The 26,227-nt window shown below is 37.7% G+C and overlaps 1 protein-coding gene across 1 annotated transcript in view; it reads left to right on the forward strand.

Annotated features, from left to right (window-relative positions):
• SWAP70 (switching B cell complex subunit SWAP70) overlaps positions 1-26,227 on the forward strand; it is a 47,561-nt gene that overhangs the window by 12,153 nt on the left and 9,181 nt on the right. The window contains exons 2-7 of the mRNA XM_063289453.1: positions 4,287-4,427; positions 11,385-11,558; positions 14,763-14,990; positions 21,407-21,553; positions 22,782-22,890; positions 25,617-25,798. Coding sequence (XP_063145523.1) covers positions 4,287-4,427; positions 11,385-11,558; positions 14,763-14,990; positions 21,407-21,553; positions 22,782-22,890; positions 25,617-25,798 — 981 coding nt within the window. The remainder of the gene's footprint in view (positions 1-4,286; positions 4,428-11,384; positions 11,559-14,762; positions 14,991-21,406; positions 21,554-22,781; positions 22,891-25,616; positions 25,799-26,227) is intronic.

Genomic DNA, 26,227 nt, shown 5'->3' on the forward strand with positions numbered 1-26,227 from the left:
GGAAGACTCCCTCCCAGATCTCAACAAGGCCAGTGTCTAACTGTGAGTGAATTCAGGCGACTTCATCTGACAGATGCTGAGCAAATTCTTCCGCATGCACCTGCAGGGTGTTCTCTGAGCTCCCTCTACCCAAGAGGGCACGTGTTACCTGAAACAGGGCTGCAGGATGGCTATCTGCAGATGCAATAAGGGCGGAGAAGTACTTATGCTTTGCTGCCCTTACTGCAGCAAGGTAGGCCTTAATAGCGGCTCTAACCCATGCCCAGTTGAGTTTGTCCCCTGTAGAATGGCAGTGATGCTCTATACATCTCTTCTCTCATTACATCTTCCTCAGTTCCTCTGTGAACCACAGGAAGTGACTGGATACACAAGAGGGGAGAGGTTGCATAGACGTGATCTAATCTAAAGCCTCAGCTACCCCCTTATTCCAAGAAGCAACCAAGGCTTCAGGTGGACTGTGCAAAAGGCCAGCAAGAACAACCCCCAGATCCCTCTGAAACCCATCTGGGTCCATCAGTCGCCAGGGGCAGACTGATCTAATGGGTCCAGCTTCCCTGCAATGGATAGTGGCACCAGAGAATCTCATGATAATCAGGACATGGTCTGACAATGACAAAGGGGACACCGAAAGCTCCCCCAATTTCTGATCACATACCCACGGCTTTTACACGTGAAAAGAGTAAATATAAGCTTTTTATTCAATGCAGGGCTAAGAATGCCTAAATAAAATGCTTAAGTTAAAAGTAAAATTAAAAATTAAAAAACCATTAACATTTAACTTTATTTATTTATTTATTTAGTTTCTATCCTGCCTTTATTATTTTTATAAATAACTCAAGGCGGGGAACATACCTAATACTCCTTCCTCCTCCTATTTTCCCCACAACAACAACCCTGTGAGGTGAGCTGGGCTGAGAGAGAGTGACTGGCCCAAGGTCACCCAACCAGCTTTCATGCCTGAGGCAGGACTGGAACTCACAGTCTCCTGGTTTTTAGCCTGGTGCCTTAACCACTAGACCTGTATAAGTAACTCTTAATGTAATTTATTTACTTACATAAATTGCAATGTATCAAATTACATATGCAAATTAGCAATTTATTTGAATATGTAATAATAGCAGTGTAATCAATTTTAAAAAAAATCAAAATAGTTATTTTACCAGCAAATATAAAATAATTGTAAAAAATGAAATTCTTAAAAATTATTTGTCGTGAACTTTTAACTTGTGCTGGATATGAGAAAATAACTTTTAACTTAACTCATTTACAAAAGAAAGTAACATACCCAAGAACAATTCAATGGGATCCCTGAGATTGATGTTTTTAAACTATAACTTTAAATGTTTGATGGGGTGTTTAATTCTAATGTCTCCCCTTGAACATATATCAATTCATCCTTTCATAATATATTATTTAACTAACTAAAATTATCTTCATCCATATAAGATTTGGAAAACAAGTACTTTTGCCGTTTCAGACTACAATAAACAACATCCACAAGGCAGCTAATGGTAGCCAGTGGGCATGCACAGACCACCTCTCATGCTATGACTTTGAACAATCGATTGAGAGAAAGTCCTCCAATCACAGCCATCTACTTGCCATAGTTTTGTAGCACTGGTCTTGCATACATTTAATGTGTCTTCCATGAGCTTAGCGTCAATGCTGCTTGTGTGATATCCAAGAAAAACTAACAAGAGAAATGACATACTAAGGAATAAGATTTTGTGGAGTCCTTGATGCTCTCTGAGCTTGGTGGTTTGCTTGCAGACGTTCCATTACCCAGCTAGGTAACATCATCAGTGCAATGTTACCTAGTCGGGTAATGAAATGTCTGCAAGCAGACAACCAAGCTCAGAGAGCACCAAGGACTCCACAGTTCAAACCTGAGCTACAGATATTCTCTTCTGTTGGAATAAGATTTTGTCAGATAGGGTTGAGCTTTGGAGGGCCACAAACCATTGTAATATCTAAGATTTTTTCAGCCTCCAAGAACCAATTTTCACCCCCTTGGGGGCAGAATCATTCCTGTTGAGAATGCATGAAATAGAATGTTGCAAAGAAATTATATAAAGGGGCTCAGGATTCTGTTTGTGTTATTTATAATTCATTAGGATTACTCTACAAACCTGGAATTAAATAGAACCAAATTTGGTTGTGGGGACAGAAGCCAGCAAAAAAAGAGGAATTCAGTAGCATTAGTAGAAATCTGTGATGATGGCAAAATGACAAGTGCTCAATTACATTAAACTTGCTAATTCCATCATTATATACTTGTGCTAGGAGGTATGATTCAAGTTTGTAAGTCATGGCATTTGGTGATTACATCATCATGCACATGTTGTTATTTGTCCCTCACCACGTTGTCCCCTGCCCCCCAGCAGATGGACATGGATTGAGTTTGAAAATAGGCCAGATCTGGTCTGGGATTCAGGAGAAAAAAAATTCCCTGCTTATTCCCCCTATGAATTATATGGGATAAACACTCAAGCAGATGTTCAAAATGCTGCTATATGTTCCATTCCAAGACCCCTTCTAAGACCCCCTTCTTCCCCTCCTCCTTCTGGTCACATGACCTGCACTGGAGCATAAGCAGCCACCCCTTTGATTCCCAGGGCATGCACAAGCATTCACATAGACAACACAATACAAGGGGATATACAACACAAGGGGAAGATTAAAATGCATACAGAGAGACCCACCCAATTAGTTTCTATAGAGAAAGTACACATTTATATATATACATGATGTCATGAGTAAGGATGGCGAGCAGGGGGGTCCCATCCAGACTGTCAAGCGCATGCGTAGCACTGAGGAATTGGGCAGCCATTCAAAGAGACACAGATTGGGACCGCCTTAACCTTTGGGGTTTATATGTCTGGGTTTTCCCCACGCTTCTTCAGTTTGTTAGGATTCCTGTTAAGTACTAGCAATAAATATTAGAGACCAGGTCCTTGTCTCAGAAGGGACGCGGTGGCGCTGCGGGTTAAACCGCTGAGCTGCCGATCGGAAGGTCGGCGGTTCGAAACCGCGCGGCGGGGTGAGCTCCCGTTGCTCGTCCCAGCTCCTGCTCACCTAGCAGTTCGAAAACATGCAAATGTGAGTAGATCAACAGGTACCGCTTCGGCGGGAAGGTAACGGCGTTCCGAGTCGTCATGCTGGCCACATGACCCGGAAGTGTCTATGACAACACCGGCTCCAAGGCTTAGAAACGGAGATGAGCACCGCCCCCTAGAGTCTGATTCGACTGGACTTTACGTCAAGGGAAACCTTTACCTTTACCTCCTTGTCTCAGTGTGTTTCCTGGCTGTTAGGACACATACGGACACAACATGTTACTTGGTTACCCAGAAGAAAATACAGATGGTTGCTGCAGATGAAGAGGTTAGAAAGAATTCTAGAAATCATGCTTTCCCTACCTCTTGGTTCTAAGAATTTAACAATCATCAGCTGTGGGAGTGCTGCTTTGGAACTGTTCCCAGGCTTTCAGTACGAGAGGTGCCCCTTCTTCTCTTGATGGGTTTTAAACTACTTAATACATTTGCTGAATCTGTTAGCTGTAACTATGCAAATCACTGGCTTCTAAATCACTATCTTCTATAAATTCTTCCTTCAGTGACAAAGAGGTTAGGTACTTGTGTGTGTGACTCTATTAAGCATTGACAAGAAGGAAAAATGTAAGCATCAGTTACTAATTCTGGAATAAACAAGGAAAGATCATGATGATCCACTTGTGGAACAGCATTTGTCTTCATTTATATATTTCAAGCTTAGAGTTGAAACAGGCTTATGTGCCCATTTTCAAGCCAGTATAGTTTTTTGGTGTAATAATTATATCTGCATGAACTCCCAAATTTTACAATGCCAGTATAGCCAAATGGCCTTCCTTTTTGTCATACATATATCTCATTAATTCCAATGTTGTCTGTATTTTCTCAAAAGTAATATTGCAGGTGCTCCCCTCACTCAGTATTCGATAGCACCAGAAATTATATTCTTCATTTTCCATGATTGATTTGATCGGTTTATCCATCTGTTTGGAAGAAAAAAAATAGCCTAAAGTTAATATTTATTTCAAATTGGCCAACCTTGTCTGACCTCAGAGCTAAATAAGGTTAGGCCTGATTAATACTATAATGGGAGATCTTCTGAAAATGCAAAAGTCAAAAAGCATCCCAGAAAAAGATAGTGGTAAATTATATCTGTACTGTTGCCCAGAATCTAGACAAAGAGGTATGGAAAATAACAATGAAATCATCTTACTGATAATTTTGTCTCTCTTTTAGGTCCTTTCTCACAATCTGTGCACATTGTTGAATGTTCCTCATGATCCAGTGGCCTTAGAAGAGCATTTTAGGGATGATGATGAAGGACCTGTTTCTAATCAGGGTTATATGCCTTATTTAAATAGATTCATCTTGGAAAAGGTATGTGTGTCCATTCCTAACAAATGTGGTGAGTTTTCATTTAAGTTTTTCTTCTTTCCAACCCAACAAAATATTGAAAAGAAATATGTAGAGGTTTTTGCCTTGGAACTCTGTCAATCACCAGGATAACTCTCCAAAAAATGAACAGAACGTGACCAAATTTGGTATGGCAGGAGACACCAGCAAAAGAAAGATCAGTTTTGAAAATGGGAAGGATCCAGCCAGGAGCTGAGGAAAAAAAAAATCCAAACAAATAAAATTTTTTCCGGTGCTTCCCTATGGGTGAAGAAGTTGGCTCAGAATGTTGCCAATTGTCTCCCTCCTCCCTCCTGATCATTTGATCCAGAGCCTTTGCAGTCTGCCCTGTGGTTCCTAGTTTACATATACACATAAATATACTCAGATGGAAGAAGAATAAAGGAGAACAGGAACGCCCACACACACATTCATATACGAATGGAATACATATACAAAAAATTAAACAGATGATTTACAATAGATATCTACCTATTGCTAATGCTGGTATAGTGGTTGGAAATAATTGCAGAAGCTGTGCTTTGCATGCTTTCCCTATCTTGTTTAGTCTTGAATGATAATTTATTTAACTGTTATCTAGGAGTAAAAAGTACAAACACTTTAAAGCTCAACTGAATGCAGTACAAAAAAGAAAAAATTGAATAGAGCTAGCGTTCAAACAGTACAGTACAGAAACACGTTAAAGACAATTTATCCAGGGCATAAAATTACTTTTTACTTACCAAAATGAGTAGGAGAATACGGATGACAAATCAGAAAAGGACCAGCAGTTGACAATGATTGGTATCTCTGTTATTCTGTCACAAATTAACACAATTTTTAATGAGAGAATTGTAAATTTCAACAAGAAATGCATCCTATTGAAGATAATATAACTGAATTAATTCGGCAAAAAACAAGACCTAGAAGCAAAATTGGATTCTCTTGAGGTTAATTTTAATGACAAATATGACAAATTAATGACCAAAATAAAACAGCACAATAAAGAAATTAAAGACTTCATTAAATTAAATTAAATTAAATTAAATTAAATTAGACATCAAGAACTATCTTCAGAGGATTCAAAGGTCAGAGATAAAGAAGCTGAAGGACAGATTATAAACAGCCAAAGCAGAATTGCGTAAAAAACAATACAAAGTTCAGAGGTGTACCTGGATATTTTGGGAAAAAGGGTTTGGAAAGAGAAGTGAAAAACTTACTCAAACTTTATTTTGATGAATCTTTGAAATTCTAAGTTATCTACAGAATAAATTCATGGGCAGAGTGAAAAAGAAAATTGCAACTTAACATGCTTATTAAATCTATACATTTGAAGATGAAACAGTATTAGAATTGAAAAAGTGATATTCCTTTAAAATTGAGAGGCATAATAATTGAGGTAAGAAAGATTAGATATAGGTGGACAACCACATTATCTCTGTACATCTTTATGGATGGTGGTAAAGCTTTTGTATATTCAATCGAGGATGCCAATAGAATCCTCAAGTCATTGGCAGTGACAGAATAGGGGAAGAAAGACCAAGAAGACAGAAGATCAAAACCTCGGTCAAACAGTTGCTGTTTCTTCATAAATTAGTTTGATAGTTGCCATCATGGATCAAATAAACATATTTTCAACTAATACTAACAGGATGAATAGCCCATTTAAAATGAAAGATATTATTTTGAAGCTAAAAAAGGAAAATGTACACATGTCTTTAAGAGACTCATATCAAAAAGGACAGTGTAAATTTGTTGGAGTGTAAACATCCTGACCAGAATTTTATGGTCTCAGGTAGTCAGAAAAGAATGGATTAATTATATATGTTAGAAACCTACCATGGAATTTGCAAAGACAAATTCAAGATGAAAAAGGGAGATTTATAATATTATTATTTCAGACTGAGTATAGGAAAATAACAATTGCTTCAATTGATGTTCCAAAAGATAAAAATTTTATGAGATTTTTTCAGTCACTCCTTGAAATTGCAGTGGGAGATATTTTGATTGGAGATATAAATGGGTTTCTTTCTCCAAACATAGACAAATCTGTTTTATCCGAAAGGAACCGTGGCAAACTCTCTCAAAATGTTTTAGATTTTTATGCATTACTTTCTCTTTGGCATGCTTGGAAGCACAAATATCCTGCAGATAAAGAATATTCCTATTACTCTTCAGTTCATAACACTAATGAGAATGGATATGTGCTGGATTTCCAATTTATGGTTAACTAATCTCCTGGTCTTGGAATTTCCAGCTCTTATGCAGATCATAGTTAAACAGAGGAATCTCTAGACCTAAGAGGTGGAGACTTAATGGACTATTATTACTGCAAGAAGATACCAATAAAATATGTCCACCTGCCCCATGTGACAGAGCGAGAGCGGATGTCTGTCTGACTGCTCACGTGAGTGCTCACTACCACCTTGGGCGACCATTGTGACGGGTTTACCAGCAGCCTTGGCGTGGGTAGAGCAACAGTTCCCCTGCCTGGCACTGGCACTGGCACTGGCAACTGTGAGTTCTGAGGTGGAGGAGGAGGAGGAAATGGCGGCATGGCCTCTGGCCCCCACGTGGGAGAAGGTTGACAACCCCTGATGTACAGTATGGGACTTTAGTAAATAATATATGAGAAGAGTGTTTTTCTCTCTGACATGAAATAGATAGAAAGGAGAGTATTTAAGTATGATACCGTCACAAAATTCATGATCAACAAGAGGAAGCTCTTTATAAATGAAAAACAAGAAGAAACCAAAGCAGCAGTACAGAAACTGAAACTGAATAAATCTCTGGGACCTAATGGTACCTCTGCAATATTTATTTTAGTTATTTTATTTATCAAATTTTATCACCTCCCATCTCCCCACAAAGGAGGGACTCTGGGCAGTTTACAATAAAAACAAAATTCAAAATTCAATACAATTATAAATACAATAAATATAAATATAGATAGACAATAAACATATAAAATGTGATAAAATCCAGATGGCTGAAGATTCTACACCAGTCCGTGAGTATACAAGGGCCATTCTAGGGCGCTAGCCATCCCCAATATACTGCAAGACCTTCCAAGAATGTTTGATTGAACCATTAACCCAGGTAATGAATGAGATCCAACAATGCCACGGACTTTCTTCATCATGATTTACAAAGAGGGAAATGACCCATCTTGTTCATATAGACCTGTTTCTTTACTGAATGCAGAGTATAAGTTTTTTACAGCAATACTTGCAGAGAGAATAAATGACATTATAGCTTAATTATTATATCCTGGTCAGCCTAGATTTGCTTCAGAGAGAGAGATGAAGCATAGCATCAGCTATATTTTGAATCAGAAAAAAAGGTGACGTGATTTTTCTTGATACAAACAAAGCTTCTGATAACTTGCAATGGCATTTCACATTTATGATTTTGAAGAAGATGAACCATGGCCTGAACCTCCTTACATGGATTCTGAGTATTTATAAAGAATCCAAGATCATAGTAATCGTCTCCTATCACAAAAATGTACTATAAGGAAGAGAAGAAGACAAGAAGTATCTGACTGGTTCCAGTAACTTCAAATAAGCAGTATTGTTCTAAAGGAATTACAGAAACAAAGCAGAATACTTAGAGATTTGATTGAATTTGAAAACTCTATAACATAAAACTTGGAGCACTTGCTGTGCTTTAATTATAGGTAGCTGGTGAAATATAACTCAGAAACAAGCAATGGATGCAGATCAAAAAGCTCCAGAGTCACAGTTGTACAGTGCCCTTCCAAATGACTTGAGAGGTGCAGCTCAGGCTAGTTGTCTTTTCTCTGTATTGGTTTGAAGGCTTTCTGGATTATATAATCTAAACTAAATGTGTGCATCATTTTTTCCAACAAAGCCAAATAACAGATTTAAGAGAACCAGTTTTAAGTTGAGAAGTCACTGGATGGCTTCCAGCAATTTGCACAGTCTAGATGGATTGGTAAACATGCTAGTTACTTGTATGTAACATTCTAGTTACTTGTATGAAGTTTTAGGCCATTAGTCAACTGTGCATGCCACAGAATGTCAGACTCTACTTCTTTTGAAGCAGTTTAGGTTGCTGATGAGACAAGTTGTTTCCTGAACCCGAGCCTTAACATTCTTTGTCTTGATCAGTGAAACGTTGCCTTAGCTGATTGTGTGCAAGGCATGATTTTCCTTGAATGTCATGCTGTCATACAAGGACTCCATGGGAGGTGTGGTCTTTTTGTTTGTTTCTTTACAAAACGTATATGCTGCTTCAGTCATATACTTAAAACAGCATTTGGGCACATACTTATTTCTGTCACATGTGAAGTAACAAAGTTGAGTGCAGTCACTTAATTTTGTGACAACCATGGTGCAAAGGCTAGAACTATCTTGACTACTCATGATATTATGGTTTGCCATCATTATTAATTTGATACTTTTTAAAAATTAGAGGAGATACAAAACTTCAAAGAGCCTGTTTCTGCCCCTTTGAAAATGTGAGTAGGAAAATCTGGAAACAGGAGAATGAGATGTAAATAAATCACTTAATATTTAATAAAGCTAAACATTTTTCTCAGTGAAGACAATGTGTTTAAATTGTGGAAAGTCTGAAAGGCAAACTTCCTTGTTCTGTACTTCTAACTACAAATAAAAGCCCATGAGTTTTATTTTTTTAATGTTACCTGATCATTTTACTGAAACTCAGTGATTGGCTGAATATACTGTACCAACTTGGAAGCCAGTAGTGAATACCACAGGGTTCTTATTTCAGGTATGGGGAAGCTATAGTATCAGGTCTTGTGCCTCTGAATATCTAAGGTGTATCGTGCAAAATGAGTGGATTTTCTCCTATGCAAAAAACTGGTTGATTTTAGGAATCTGCCTTCATACTAAATTGAGAGACTGGTCCATTTAACCCAAGGGGTTGGGGGATAAGAATCAGACTGAGGGCTGGGCTACTTCCTTCCAAAAGGCCAGATGATGCCTGTGAGTAAGACCAATTTCTCCTATAAAGCTACACACACTGGAGAGCAGTTAGTTTTTGGAGAGGAGTTAGCTTAGCGCCTGGTAGCGCTTTAAAGAAGGGATCCCTGAACAGCCAGCTTCATCTGCTGCTTATCTTTGTCATTGGAGGAGCTGAGAAATATGCAAAGTCCTAAGAAGTTGTTGTTTCTCGGAACTGAGGAGGCTTTGAATTAGTGATTCCTAGGGAGCCAGGTGAGAACCAGGTTGGTATAGTGGTGTAAATCACCAGGTTAGACACAATGAGGCTGGGGGGAATGTGAGTTCTAGCCCTGCCTTAGGTACAAAGCCAGCTGGGTGATTTTGGGCCAGTCACTCTTTCTCAGCTCTAGGAAGAAGGCAGTGCCAAAAAAATTCTTATGGACTTGTCCAAGCAGTTGCCAGGAATCATGATAACTTGAAGGCACACAAACACACAGAAAGTCAGCCAGGTAAGATGTTCTGTGTGCCACTGTACCCAAGATAATTTGCAATCAGATCCAAAGAAGCAGTTTTGAATTGCTGACATGATAGGCATGTGTGTTCTGCATTTAGGATTAAACAACACATCATCTTTAAATGTAACATGCAAATGTGTCAGTTCCTATTTCTTATGCAAAAATAGTGGGAGATGTAATTTAGATTGAGAATTTAGCATGAAACAGAAAATAACCTTTTGCCCTTTGGTCCCAATCAAGAGTAGATTCCCTGCAATTTGCATAGGGGAAAAGAAGGCTTTCACTGGTTTCAGGGTAAGCTTGTTTTCAGTGCAAATTACATGCCTGGTGGTCTGAGCCAGGTTGGGAACACAGGGGGAGGGAAGTGACAGCCATATTGCTTCGCATATTAGTAGTAGAATATGGTTTGCCTTTTATCATGTCCTTTTTAGTATTTGCTGTGTAACTTCTTACTGTATATGGATCAGTCTGGATGAATTGGTTACTGATTGCTTGCATATCAGTGTTTTAAGATTACAGTTTTCTGGGCATACATTCCAAGTATCGGTGTATTGCGTTAATATAGATATAGTTTCTTAGGCGATGAAATTTTATGGAAAGAAATCACATAATGATATATTTTACCAGTTTTCCCATACGTTTTCCTTACTGCTTGCTTGCTTGCTTTGACTGAAATCTAGAAAGTTTATCTAGCTGTATTCAGGGTACTGGTTCTATGCGTCTATACACAGATTATTCAAAGTAATTTTCCTGTGACAATCTATGCAAGAAGAACAATAAACTCTTGGTTTCACATGAAATCTGTTATCCTGCTTCACATTTCTCTGGTAAAACACCTTGACCATACCAATCAGATTCACAAAATACTTCCTCGTATGCTCTAGATTGCAAATGAATTAATTATCTAGCTCAATGGGGAAGTCTCAGCCTTTAACAAAGTCTGCATTGTTGAATTGAGAGTGCAGTGGAGAAATGCCCAGGCTGGCAGTTTAGCAAAAAGAAGCAATGAGTAGTACAGTTCTTTTTTTATTACAGTCTAGATTTTGAATCTGAAACTTCTAATTAAGAGTAAGTTATATTACATCAACAATTATCTCGAAGGTTCATGGTTTTAAACAATTACTGCTTAAAGAAGTATACTCAATATTTATTTAATGTGGCCTTGAGGGCAGAAAGGAAGCAAAAGCAGTGATTGCTGTAAGAATGAGTAGCATAGAGAGAGTGAACAAAAGTTCACTAGAATTTTTGTTGGTATTTTCAGTGTAATCAAGGAAGCAGATGAAGTGCAGTGTTTAGGAGGTGGAGAGGTGGTTTTTGAGAAGGTCCACCCAGCAGATGTTCTGTTTAGCTTTAATTGTCTGAGAAAATGCTCCATTGCTGCTGGCTTAGGAGTGGAATTCAAGACATCTTCCCATTGTTGGCTTTGTCATCCTAAGTGTATTGTTGAATCTTGTACCATATTTTTACATTATTTACTTATTTTATTTTTTATTTAGGTTCAAGACAATTTTGACAAAGTTGAATTCTATAAAATGTGCTGGACTCTGAGTGCCAAAAAAAACCTCACAAAAAGTACCTTACTCATTACTGATGATGATGCTTTTAAAGTATGGGTCATCTTCAATTTCCTGTCTGAGGACAAATATCCATTAATCATTGTGCCAGAAGAGGTATGTAATAGTTATTTCAAGTATCCTAATATTCTTCTTTGAGCTAAGTAGAACTGAGACTGTTAGGTCTCTGCAGCCCCCTGAATTTAGAGGAGATAAGATTTGGAGTGCATGGAGACACTTACGTTGTGCCTGTTAGCAACTTTTTAAAGAAGCTGCATCTTTTCCTGGACTTGCGCATGATTCTCAGAATCACTTTTTCCTCTTTGAATCCAGATTGCTGCATAGCCATACCGGTTACATTTATCTGCCTTTTTTTTTTTCCTATCCTGTTGGAGTGATTTGTCATAATGATTAGTCATATTGTCTTGGTAGTATTACATTTGGAATGTAACTCCTCTAAGGTTTTCCCTTTGTTCTTTGATTTCCCAAGCAGTTCTGGTCATTTTGATAAATAATATGATATAGACAGCTTAAACAAAGAAGAGTCCAGTCATAGCCTAATTGCGCTTTTTGTTCCCCTTGGTAAAGCTGCCCTTCATGCAATATAACAATTGCAACTTGCTTCATTTTCAAAAGCAGTTGGCCACGTGTCTGTTGCTCTTGAATCTCATTGACTATCTGCACCTAGTTTTTCATAGTTTTTTGAGTCAAGGTCATTGTTATAGTGACATATTTAGATTAACCTTCTACAATCTGATGCCTTATATTTGATTACAGCTCCTGATGTCCTAGCCAACATAATCCAACATAACTGGAGGCTCTAGGTTGAGGTTGAGGTTTTAGGCTGTATGTCTGCAATGACATAAAGTGCTTTAAAGGTTTAATGATTGCCTACCCTAACAGAACCAGACTCACAAGTAGAAGCTTAATGATATCTGATTTATTAAAGAATAGTATGCAAATACAAAGAAAGCTGAGAATGAGGAAAAGCACGCCAAATACAAACTAAAAACCCTTGGCACAAACGTAATCCCTCCCCTCGCCCAACCGTTTCAAATTCCCCACCCCAGGTGCTGGTAACAATTTCTGCTGATGTCCTGGGAAGAAAACCTTGAACACACAAGATAACCCAAACACATTCCAATCCAGCTGCATACAGATAACAAGCCCAGGAGACAGAATCCTCCTCCCCTCCCAACCGAAACACGCATCAGCCAAATGACATGTGAAACGTTACGATGCACTTTAACATTGAAACGATGAACATGACAAAGGTCCTTTTTAAAAATAAATTTAAAAAACCCTTGCAGTTCTGTGTAATTAAAATAGTTGGATGTTCCCTTGCACCAGATATACACATATACATACACATGCACATACAGTACATATACATATACATAGTGAAAATCTCTATGAAATAAGCTTCTCTTTTCCACCATGTGCTCATGGATATTCTGAGTCCATTGGGCAGATGACTAAGACATATTACCTTTCTTCTACCTTCCTATCCAGTAAAGTATAGGAATAATGGAAAACAGAGATCCCTATACACATGTGAAGCTGTGAATAATAACAACAATAATAATACATTAAATTTATATGCCACCTTACTCCTGGTGATTTGTAATGGTGGTTGTATAATTATATTTATGTATTTATTTATTAAATTTATCCCCGCCCATCTCCTCCCATCAGGGAATCATCATTGTCTAATAGTGAATGAAGCAAGAGTTTCTACTAAAACAGCTAAATAAGACTTTCATTTGTCTTACTGGAGCTTGCTGATCATGATCATCCCTGAAATAGATAAACTGGTACATTTGTTTGCAGATTGGTACAAATGCTTACAAAAGGTGGCTGAAACTGAATACATTTTTTTTAATGAGCTGAACTATTTTTAACTAGACTGTTGTGTGTATATCTTAGCAATTATACAGTAGGAACAGCTGCTGCTACACTTTCATCTTCGGGAAGGGAGTGAGTGAACTTGTTTCTCACTATGTTAAATAATTATTGAAGCTACTAGAGTGATGTTATTTCATCTAAGTCAGTGTACTAGTCTAAAGACCTACCTGTAGATTTGTCTTTTAGACAAGATCTTAGGAAAAATTATATGGTATTTTTCTTTAATAAGGAAATGTTGAAATATTTCTGGACTCCTAGAGATTATTCACATTTGTATACTCCTGTTGTTTCCTGGCTCTGCTAAACTTAAAGATTTCTGTTGTTTTTCGTAGTATGAGATCTCCTAGTCTAGATAGGTCTAAAGAAGGAAATTGATGAATATAATATTGGTTGATGTCTGAAAGTCTCTGATTCTCAAAAGCAGGCATGGAAGAACCAGCAGTATTTATCTATGTGATTCCTAGAAAAATAATTATTTTTAGATACAATGTCTCTCAAATTTTCAGATTGCACATTGTCTCTTTCTTTTACCTCCTTCCTAATCTCTTTTTACAGCATATTTTTTAGCTATAAGAATGATTTCTCTCCACCGGTTTTTAACAGAAAAAAATGGTCTCATCCACCAATACTGTGTATGTTGGTCTGTACACTATACATATCACCTGAAACAGGGCTATTATTATCTCTTAAAAATCAGGCTGATGACAGCAGTATCTCAAATGGGGCTTTAAAAGGAGAACAAAGAATCAATGGGTACTAGTCATGATGGCTATATTATTTCCAAGGCCAGAGGCCATATGCAGGAGAACATGTAGGAATGTACAGTTGCCTTTCATACCTGCTTATGGCCTTCTTACAAGCACCTGGATAGCCATTGAGGAAATGCAGCTGAAGACAGATGGTCTTAAATTTCTGAACTGATATGTTTCAGGAATGCAATAATTTATTAGCTTGAAAACGGCCTTATTTTGGAATTTTTTAATGCACTGTTAATTCCAAGTTTAGTTCAGCATGTATTTTCTTATGTAGTTTTCACTTTTTCTTATTCTGGCCAATACTTTTGGGCAAATGGATGGTACAAGGAGAGCCAGTTTGGTGTAATGGTTAAGACACCAGGCTAGAAACTAGGAGACTATGAGTTCTAGTCCTGCTTTAGGCACGAAGCTAGCTTGAGCCAGTCACTCTCCCTCAGTCCTAGGAAGTAGGCAGTGGCAAACCACTTCCAAAATCTTGCCAAGAAAACTGCAGGGGCTTGTCCAGGCAGTCGCCAGGAGTCAACACTGACTTGAAGGCACCCGCAAAAAATAAATGGTGCAGTTGTGCTGTGTGAGAGATTTTAGATAAATTGTACAGTAAAGGTTTTCCTGCGCTTATTTGTTACATTCATTCCACTCTCATGTGTCTTTTTCTGTACAGATTGAATACTTGCTTAAGAAGCTGACAGAAGCAATGGGATTAGGTTGGCATCAAGAACAGTTTGAACATTACAAGATCAGTTTGGATGCCAATTGGGAAGGTCTTTCTGCTTGGGAATTGATTGAGCTCATTGGAAGTGGTCGGTTTAGCAAAGGGATGGACAGACCAACAGTGTCCATGGGCATTAGTGAAGTCTTCAGTGAACTTATATTAGATGTGTTAAAACAGGTAAGCTCAGCATACATACGTTGCACTAACCTGAATTATTTATACAGCATTTCTTATGCCTCATAAAACTATATGGAAACAAGCACACGTTTCATTTAGAAAAGCTGTTTGATGAGTACATTTTACTGTATATGAAGGAAAGCTAAAATTCTCTGTATAAAAATAATTCAAATTAATGTAGCTTGAATATATTTTCCCTTTTCTCATTATTTTAACTTGAAGTTTAAGAAGTGAAGAGCTCTGATAACTGAAAGCCTTTTGCTGTCTTGTCTATGACATCAAGCATTTTATCGAATGTTAAAGTCAACATCCTTATTAGATAGATATTTGCTGGTAGAAGAGTTGCTTATCAGTTTTTAAAATGAAAGTTAAAATTCTAAAAATTATGCATTGGTATCAGTTTGGGTTTTAACTGAGAGTACAAAATGCATCATAGAGCTTCTATACCTGTATGTTCTGTGGCACCATTTCTGACTAAAATATGAAAAGCATAACCGTTTTTTTTTACCCGTTACCAAATAGACTTAATTGGGTCCTGGGAGGTAAACATGCCATGTGAATTTTTTAACCCACAGATTGGTTATATCTAATCAGAGAAAATTACAATCAGAAAAAAATAGATTTGACCTCCAAGTAGCCCCAGGCTTGTTTGGGGCTAAGCTAACTTACCCCAGGCAACCAAGTACTGCGGTGTCATGCAAACCACTTACTGAAGATTTGACCAGCCTTATTCCCAAGACTGAGATGATATCCTAGAGAGGCCATGTGAAAAAGGAGCTTCTGTAAGAACTCTCATATCTGTTTCCTTGCTAGTTTTCTCACAGGAGGCTGCAGCCACATGGGGTGGGGCTGAAGAAAGGAGCAAGAAGGGAGGGGTCTGGAAAGGCATCCCAAGTTTCTTACTGGCTCTTGCTATTGGCATCGACCCCAGTTGTACCATAGATTTTTATCCCTGCAGAAGGGAGAAAAAAAATTTAAAGGCAGGAAGTGAGAGAACTGGCAGCCTCACAGCCTCCTTTGTGGTTGAAAAATGACATTTATTTTATGTTGTGTGATACTGGCACATAAAAGTGAGTATTTTGACTGGAGAAGGGAATGGTGGTATCATACATGTTTGAGGTACATTGATTTCAGTACTATTTACTACTAGTCTTTTATTCCTTTTATCTATGTAAGAAGTCTCAGGAAAGCTTGTCTTTAACGGTAGGTCTAGCAATGTTGTAAATAAATAAATAAGGAATTTTCACATATTAACAACTTTCTACAGGTTGTGAATAAAGGAGAAAAAAGACAGGCGAATACATTTATTTTTATTATGTTACAATCCTGTGATGATCTAATTCAGATTATGTCATTTTCCAATAACTAGGTTATTAAGAAGCATATTAATATGCTGATTACCACAATCTAATCAGCAATGTGGTATTAAGCATCTTAAGAAGCAAAGAGAACCCACGTTTTGCAGGATTTCCGTTGGTTCATCATGAGTGAACTTACATTCTACAAAAATGTATATACTTGTTTCGTTAAAGCCCTGTGGTGTCTGAAGTTTGAATATGACATAAAACATGGAGCCATGTGAGGGCATAAAGAGGAAGCAAAAATCTTCTCAGAAGCCCAGGTGCATGAGTGGGAAGGGGGTAGGGTGGGAAAGATTTGCTTAAATTACATGTCAATAGTAGTTTCGCTTTAGTGAAACCAAGACAGTTAAAGATTGCTGCACATCTGACCCAGTGCTGTCAGGTGATGCACTAACATTTCCCAAAGAGTAGTTTTCTTTGCATGGCATTGTGATTAAATGTCTTTTGAGCACTTAGGCCAAACTTCTGATCAACGGATAATAAGATAGATAATAGCACTGGATAGAGCCAAATTACATTGTTACCTGAAGCTGTAATATTTTATGCCTAAAGCATTTAAAAATTCCTCACTTGCCTTTCAAGAAACTTCTCTAGTTATTTAGGAAGGTTGTCACACTGCTACAATTGTCTAAGACACTTAACTTAAATTTAGTTTTCTTTAAGTTTAACTCACTGCTTTAAGAAGATTCACCAGCGATTGTATTTTATTTTAGGGATAATAATAAACCATATATCCCTCTTCCAGTAAAACATTGGAGAGCTTTTATATTTAAACAGATGGAAGTGTGTTTGTTGTATTTCTATTGGTGAATTGGTATATTTTCATTGATCCTATTAAAAACAGAATAATTGCCTGTAAGCTCTTTTAGAACTGATTTAATAGCAACATTACAATTCAGACTTCTGAAACCAAGTAAAAGGGAAAGGAACAATAATTAGTGAGGAAACTGTGAATTAGTTAAGGTTCATAAATATTTAATTGAGACTTGTAGGTTGCCCTGAAGGAATGTTCTGTTTCAGCACAGTAGAATAGTAGAGTCAAGGTTAGGTAAACAACTGAATTAAAGGATTAGTGGTTGGTGATATCTTGAGACTAGGTACCAAACACCTGACCCTGGCTTACGAACCATTCAACCAATGCTGTGTACGTTCTTCCATATGTTTATGATTCTATGCTTTGGTAGAGGGGTGTGGAGATGGCCTTGAAAAAGGTATTCAACAGCTGTTAGGTAAACACCAACTTAGCTTTGAAAGGGAGGGAGGAATAAGGAAGAAACTCAAGATTGTTCCACCTTGATTCTCTTGGTATAAGAGGGAGAAATCTGAGAGAATCTCTGTCAGATTTTCAATATTCTGTGAGTATACCCTGCAACAATAAAGTAGAGTTAAAGTAGTTCTTGTGGAATCCATTTCCTGAACTGGTCTACCTTGAAGGGCTGATGGCTATACAGTTAGATGCCTGGAAGAGCAGGAAGTACCAGTTTCTTGGCAAAGAGATTAATTTGCTTTCCCACTTAGAGCTGATAGCAGGAAAATGAAAATTCAGAAACAGGTGAGGTTAGTGAAATATGCTAACAATAATAAAAAAGGGTTTATTTACATACGTTCAAAATAACAATCGATATCCCAGCTGATCAATAATGATTGCAAAATTCTGATAGATAATAAAGAAAAGGCAGAGCTACTTAACTTACTTTGGTTGAGTCTTCTTCAACAAAACTGTTTGTGATGTGTCAGGATATTGTGAAGACCAGAACTGAAGGAGCTTGAGATTTATAGAATAAAGGACAGGGATATTTATCTGTTTGGAATGAATTTAAACATCCAGGACCAGATAAATGGCATCCTAGGGTATTCAAGGAACTAATCTAGCTAAGCCCTTATGCATTATCACTGAGAAAGCCTGAAGAATTTGTGAAGTGTCAGGTGACTGGAAGATAGTAAGCGATGTTCCCATCTTCAGAAAGGGGAAAAAGGAAGATCTAGCTGACTATATGTTGATCAGTCTAACGTTACTACCTGGGAGAGTCAGATGTATGCAACTTATCAGCCTTCGGTAGGACATTAAATACTGGCTCTTTCCTCAGTCATTAGGCCTGGATATTGGGTAAGCCTGTTTAGTGTGATGATTGTCTGTTTATTTGGTTTTGCTCTATGCCTGCAATGTTCCTTTATTTTTAATGGTATTGCGGTTATTTTATTGATTTAACATGCAAAATTCTATTACGATACAAAAATCATAAGCACCGGGTATGGGAAGTGAAATATCTGGCTTGGTAATAGTACATGTGAAAAATAGCTTGGAGTAGTACAGGTAGTCCTCGCTTACCGACTGTCTTGTTTAACAACCATTTGAAGTTACGACGGTGTAAAAATAACAGCTTTGTGACCAATCCTCACGTTTATGACTGTTGCAGCATCCTGCGGTCTCATGATTGCCATTTGTGGGCTTCACAACCAGCTTCTGACAAACAGAGTTAATGGAGAACGCAGAAGTAAAATGCAAGTTGTGGTCATGTATCATCTTGCTTAATGACCAAATGGGAAGTGACATCATAAGTCTGTCATGGTCACATGATTTTTTGCTTAGCAACCACGGCACTTAGCGATGGAGTTGCCAGTCTCAATTGCAGTTGTTAAACGAGGACAACCTGTAGTTGATTGCAAATTGAATATGAGCCAACAGTGTGAGGTGGCTGAAAAAAAGAAAATACAATTTCAGGCTGCATCATAGAAGTATAATTTCCAAATCTCAGGAAGTAATCTTTCCACTCTATTCTAGTCATACCTCATCTCAGTACTGTGTCCAGTTCTGAGCACCACACTTTAAGAAGGATTTGAAGAAACAAAAACATTAGGGAGGGCAATGAAGATTATCAGGGGACTAAAAATATAACCTATAAATAGTGATTGAAGGTTTTCTTTGAATACTTGAAAGGATATCACATAGAAGACTCAGAAGTCACAACTTGTTTACTTCTGATCCAGAGTGCAGGACATGAGATAATGAATTTAAGTTACAAGAAGGCAGATTTTGCTTGAATGCTAGGGAAGGAAAAAGCCTCTTAACAGTAAGAGCAGTTTGACAATGGAACCAATTATCCAGAGAGATGGTAGGTTCCCTTTCATTGAATCAGTTTAGGTGGAGACTGGATGGCCATTTTTCTGGGATGCTTGAATTTGGATTCATTTATAATTAGGGTATCGAACTTGATGCTTAGGTGGCCATTTCCACATCCATCCATCCATCCATCCCCCCCTGCCACATATTGGTAAATAAAACAATAAAATTATCCTAAAGGGATTTTAAAATTACGAACTTCTCTTACAGACCCCTGTCAAACCTGGGAAGGATATAGTATAATAGCTGACATGGCATGTACATACCAAAGCATAAAAGAAGTTGAAAAATAGCCAATAGTTTATGCCGAGCCTGAGCTATTTCTGGCTATCCATACTCAGGCGGGTTCAACTGCTCTTAATTATTCTTTGCCTGATTTTGCATGCCGCCACGCAAAACCTGGCAACCTTGTGTGTTATTTCAGGGTTGATGTCAGAAAGTAGAACTTGCTTATACTGTTGATCGTTGTTTCCTGTTTTGCTGGTCAGAAGTGGGGTAATAAAGGAGTTTCAAAGTTCTGTATAAAACTGGCAATACAGAAGAACATGTTCGATAGTTTCTACCTGTCCTGTGTTGCAAGGACATACTCGTAATGCTATTATTTACAGAAACACATTCATAGCATTTTCGGTGTCTTTAGTGTCTAGTAAATTTCATGTTAAATAATAGAATGATCTGTCTTTAAACATGAATTTCTCTCTGTATCATACCATTTAAATAGCTTACGAAGTGGATGATTTCTAACAGGTATGTGCTTCTGTCTTTTTAAATGTACAGTAGAGCCATTTGATACTAAATGATGGATGATGTCCACTTCAAACACCAGTTTTGCTTACATTGTGTAAATATATTTAAAATAAAGTTCCAGTAGGGAATGGAAGGATGCATCTCTCTTGCTCTTCTGTGCCTTAGAGTCAGATATTAAGGAATTGCTTAAGAAATTTCGTGGTCCACCCATACAGTTTTATACTTAGCACACACAGATAGTACTCTAACTCAAGTTGGGGTTTTGCTATCTTCCAAAGTGTGGTGGGGTACAAGGAGGCAGGTTTATGCAAAAGTGTTGTTTCCATGACACACAGTATAGCAAGATTCTGTGGTGATTCAGAATAGTTTGAAGTGGTAGCCAGGAACCTTAGTTCCTCCCCTTTGCAGTTCCTGCCAAGAATCCTGATCTGAGGCATGGCTATTTCCACCTTTTCCAAACATACATTGGTACAGGTCTTGTACTAATGCTCCTACAATTACATAAGGTTTATTGATACAATTTTTGCTACTTCATAGGTTTCAGGTAGAAATTAATTAATAATTTTCTTCCTAAATTTGCAGTCTATAAGTGGGATTGGATGGGAGAATGAAGTGGTGAATCCTTTTCCATTTCCAAATTTCTGCTGCTACATTAGACCTGAGGATTGGTTTTTCAAATGGACTGAACTTTTGGGGTTTAAAAAAAAAATTAACAAAAGGGCCCAGTAAACTGGTAAAAAAGAGCTTTAGATCCTATGAATTCAAACCTGGTTGGGTAACCAGAATGATGTATTGTGGAGCCTATTGCTGTTTGGATTCTGGAGGCAGAATTTTTAAGCTAACAAAATTTTTCATGGGTACAAATGGCGGCTGAGGGTCAGCTGTACTTGATGGCAGAGAGGACTTCTTGCACATCCAATAACCATCAGGGTGGGGTGGGAGGTGTATTTTTTGTCTAAGGATTTACATTTTTTCTCACTGAAGATAAAAGTTGAATTACTCCGATGGTTTTTCATAATCTGTTATCGTTACAAATGATGTTTAAATGCCTATAGTGATTGGATTGAAAAGTCTGATCGATACCTGTTGAAATAATAGATGTTTATTAATTGTGTCTGGATTTGGGATCAGAACTTAAACATTACAAGTTAAAGTAATGTAAAGTAATAACTTCATTACTCTTATAGGGTTATATGTGGAAGAAGGGTCACAAAAGGAAAAACTGGACAGAACGTTGGTTTGTTTTAAAACCAAATGTTATATCGTACTATGTTAGTGAAGATTTAAAAGACAAAAGAGGAGACATTGCACTGGACGGCAACTGTACTGTAGAGGTAAAAATAAACAAATGCTTGGAAAACAATATTTTTCTAGATAATGAATATGAAGATAATTTAATGTATAGATAATTGATTCAACCTGTTGGATAAATTCTGGGATTTCAGTTTTCATAGAAGATACAATAGAGTGCTAACAATTGTACTTATGAAAAGAGAGAGGAAATCTTTATCTTTTGAAATGTTCCATTTAGATTTCTTTCTTAGTTATGAAATATGTGTCTCTTTTTTGCTAACCAGTGGGCAAGAGTAGTATTCTATATGGACTACAGAGCTGATTTTTTCCTCTGAAACGTATGCTCACTCTCCTGAAAAAAGCTATATAGGTTTAAATAAATCAGCAGGATTTTTTTTAAGTTTTAAATTTCCACTGATAACAGTTCAGCGTAAGGGCCTAATGCAAGCAGTTACACTTGTATCACCCTAATATTTTAGAAATACTGTTGGGCCAATAAAGATTCTGTCTATTGATACAGGAAAAGTATACCTTACAGAACGTCAACAGCAGGTATTCTAGTCACCCATTTCTAGTTATAATTAATGTTCATAGCAGAATACAGTCTCTCTTATACTTGTGAATCAAATATGCTAAGCAAAATGAAATTACTAGAGTCTGTAACATCTTTCACATCTTTGGGGCTTGAAGTGCCTTGTTTTCTTAGAGCCTTAAATGGGCTCTTCCAACTTCAAGGAAGTGTTATGATGCTATTCTGATCTTATAAAAGTGTTCTGAACCTGAAATGGAGCATTTTGAGCGTTTTTCATACCTTAATTTGATTACTGTATGTCTGTCCCTACAAAGGCTGCATTAGAAGTGGGATATGCCTTGCAGCATTTTCAACCATGAATCAGAATTATTGGAATGAAAGGGTGCCAATCTGTATTAACAATACTGATCACATAGTATTTGTCTTTATAGTATGGGAGTTCTAAAAATGCAGGCCGCTCAAATATTTTCTGTGAATACAGTTAACCTATGGCATGTTTTCTTCCATGAGGTTGGGAGAGAATTTGAATTGCCCCAAATCTGCATTGCTAGCTAGTTTTAGGAAAAAATGTGATACAACATTTATTGAACTTTTGTGCATGGGGATATTATTGTTAGGATATATGTTTCTCTACCTTGTATTAAGAGGCTCTGAACTAACAAACAATATTGTGAGTAACAATGCAATGTCATACTTGCTGTGCTTGATAGGAAACTAAATCTATTTTCTCTTACTAGGCCTTGCCTGACAAAGATGGCAAAAAATGTCTCTTCCTTATAAAAAGCTTAGAGAAATGTTTTGAGATTAGTGCCTCTGATAAGAAGAAGAAACAGGAATGGATTCAAGGTAAACTTTTACTGCTGTTTTACTGACAATTTTTAAAGAATGTATGACTATTAAAGAAACTGACCAGAAATTTGTATTACTACTGGATTACGAAGTGATTTTAAGCATCTCAGTAAAACACTTTAAAATGTGCATTCACATCAGAAGCTTATGCCATTATCAAACAAAAATGAATTTTAGCTGTTAGACTGGCAAAGGAATCATTTGTCCTTGGATTAAAACAAAAGACTTCACTTTTTGATGTATAATGTAATCTTTCTATCTCTAATGAAATTCCCAGACAGGTTTTCTCATTCTCAGAAAAGTATATGATTATTATGTTTTGTATATAATATTGGCTTGAGATTTTCAGCTAGATCTATAAAATGTCATTAAGCAACCCAAAAGACCCAGTAGCCAAAGAAGAAAAAACAGGAGTTATCTACAACATACAGTGCAAAGACTAACAGCCACTATGTAGGACAGACAGGCAGAAGACTAGCAGAGCGCATCCACGAACACCAACTGGCAGTCAGAAGACACGATGAGAACTCCTTAATCTCACAACACATGGACAGACTCAACCATAGTTTTAACTGGGAAACTGAGCATCCTAAACCAAGCCAAATCCAAAACGCCAGAGAATTCCTGGAAGCCTGGCACTCAGACAAAGCAGCCATCAACAGACACACAGAGGTAAACAACATTTACATACCATTCAAAAGAGACAATAGAAAAGCCAAAAGACCAGTACACTCCCTTGCCAGCAATCAACACCCAGATATGCAAAAATCAACACTAGGATTAACACCAGATGAACCATCAAACAGCACAATACATCCCAATCAAGGAACTATTAACTCAGGCAATCAACCAAGCAGCAAATCACAGCCCAATCAAGGAACTCCCAAGGAGAGAACAACACCCCTACCAACACAAGCAGGGCAAGCCACAGTATATAAACTAAGAGCAAGGCCCACTCCCTCTTTGCACTGAACATGTTGCCTAGTCTGGCAATGAAACGTCTGCAAGAAAACAACAAGGCCCAGAGAGCACCAAGGACTCCACAGTTCAACCCTGAGCTACAAATATTCGCTTCAAATGTCATTTACTGTTAAGGAAACAATACATTTGATATTGTTCAAACAGAAACATGACACTACCCCTTGAGGTGCTACCTATTCAGTCAATTTCATTTTTTTTTTCCTCACATAAAGTTTATGTCTTGTAAATGGAACATTTTCATCTCTGTCTTTGGAGCAAGAATGATAAAAATATAGAACTATCAACTCTTCGGCCGACAGGAAGCTCTGGCGTGGGCTGGTCCATGAAGTCACGAAGAGTCGGAAGCGACTAAACGAATAAACAACAATCAACTCTTCATAATGGCAGCAACCCAATTTAGTAAATCATTTCTCAGATTGAAAATAGTATTTTATATTTGCGTACACACTGTCTTTCCTGCTGTCTCATGTAAAACAAAAGCCAGAAGTAAATTAACATTTAGATTTGATGATAGAAAAGCCACTTCAGCTATAATTGGTATACTGTATGTTCATAAATGAACAACTTAGCAGTAGAATATGCTGGACTTTCAGTAATGCAGACAAAACAAACCGCTGAGCTGTCGATCGGAAGATCGGCGGTTCGAAACCGCGCGGCGGGGTGAGCTCCCGTTGCTCGTCCCAGCTCCTGCACACCAAGCAGTTCGAAAACATGCAAATGTGAGTAGATTAATTGGTACCGCTTCGGCGGGAAGGTAACGGCGTTCCGTGAGTCATGCTGGCCACATGACCCGGAAGTGTCCTATGGACAACGCCGGCTCCAAGGCTTTGAAACGGAGATGAGCACCGCCCCCTAGAGTCGGACACGCCTGGACTTTACGTCAAGGGAAACCTTTACCTTTACTTTAAATAATGTTGGAAGATTTTGGTATCTTTGTGGGTGTTAAATATATTTATAGTTTACTGGAAGAGAACCTATATACATCCAATAAATTAAAACCCTCCTACATATATATCTCCTGGAAGAGTCTATGGCCCTTACAAGTCTACAATATACTTGAACTTGAAAGGCCCAGGTTCATGTCTTTAGCTTTCTCTGGCATATCTTTAGTTTCCTGTTACATGCTGAGCCAATATGCAGCCTACCAGTCCTAAGTCACAACAGAGTGTTTAAAATTCTGTTTTTTGTTCTCTGGCTTAATGTACCCCCCCCCCCCTTGCTCATGTGCCTGTTGTAAGCTGAAGTAGCTTGTAAATCTGACCACTAATAAGACTTTAGATTGTCTTACTAAGCTTCAGTCTGATGAGTTGAATGATTCTCTAATTAAGATTTCTATTTCTCTTTTCTCTGGCCAAATGTTTTGGTTCTGTAATATATGACTGATGGCACATCTAACTGGCTTTACCATAGTCTGACCACTTGTGAAGTGGTTGGGTCTGGTGACAAAATGTATTTCATTGTATGGAGAGCTGATATTATTGCAAAATACAAATTATACTTCATATTGTAGTTGATGTTAACCGTTTTCATTCTGATATTTCAAATATTGAAATTATGTATCTATATTACAGTATTGATTACATTATACTGTGTTTTATTTGCAAACAAACATGGTTTTATTTTTAAAAGTACTGATGAAGGCCTAATGTTAGAAACTGAACAGCACTGTAAGACTGAGAGTGTAATAAAGGTATTTATGGGCTTAAACTAGAAATATTATTGTGGTTATTCTCATTGCTCAGCCATTCAGACAACTGTAAATCTGCTAAAATTAAAAAGCCCTTCACCTCATAAAGAGGCACGCCAGAAACGGAAAGAATTACGTAAAAAACTGCAGGCTGAACAAGCAGAATTGGAGAAGCAAATGAAGGAGCTCCAAATAGCAAATGAAAATAAGCAGAAGGAACTGGAAACCGTCCGAAAGGTAGGTTTGAGATTTTGTATCATTCCAGATTGTGGAATTAATACTTGGTTGTAAACTGTGTGTCTGAGACCATGGAATTTAGGGGACTGTGGTAACAGTCGTTGTTGTTAGTTGTTGTTCTTCTTAGTTGATGGTGTTCCTAGCATTCGTCCTGCTTGGTTGTAGGGTCCACTTCTTTTATGCCGTGCTCGTTTAGTTCACACAGCAGAGCCGTCAGTGTAGGATGCCAGGAGGGGGGTTGTTTTTCAGGCGGCTCATTGAAGCCTCAGTGATTAGGGCTGAGAGGGAGTGACTGGCCTAAGGCCACCCAGCTGGCTTGTATACCTAAGGGAGGACTAGAACTTGGGCCTATCCACTCCTTGTCCAACACCTTAACCACCACACTGTGCTGGTTCATGACTATAGCAATGTATAGATTAATATATAGAA

Source organism: Candoia aspera, chromosome 1, assembly GCF_035149785.1.
Source record: "Candoia aspera isolate rCanAsp1 chromosome 1, rCanAsp1.hap2, whole genome shotgun sequence".
Taxonomy (NCBI): Eukaryota; Metazoa; Chordata; class Lepidosauria; order Squamata; family Boidae; genus Candoia; species Candoia aspera.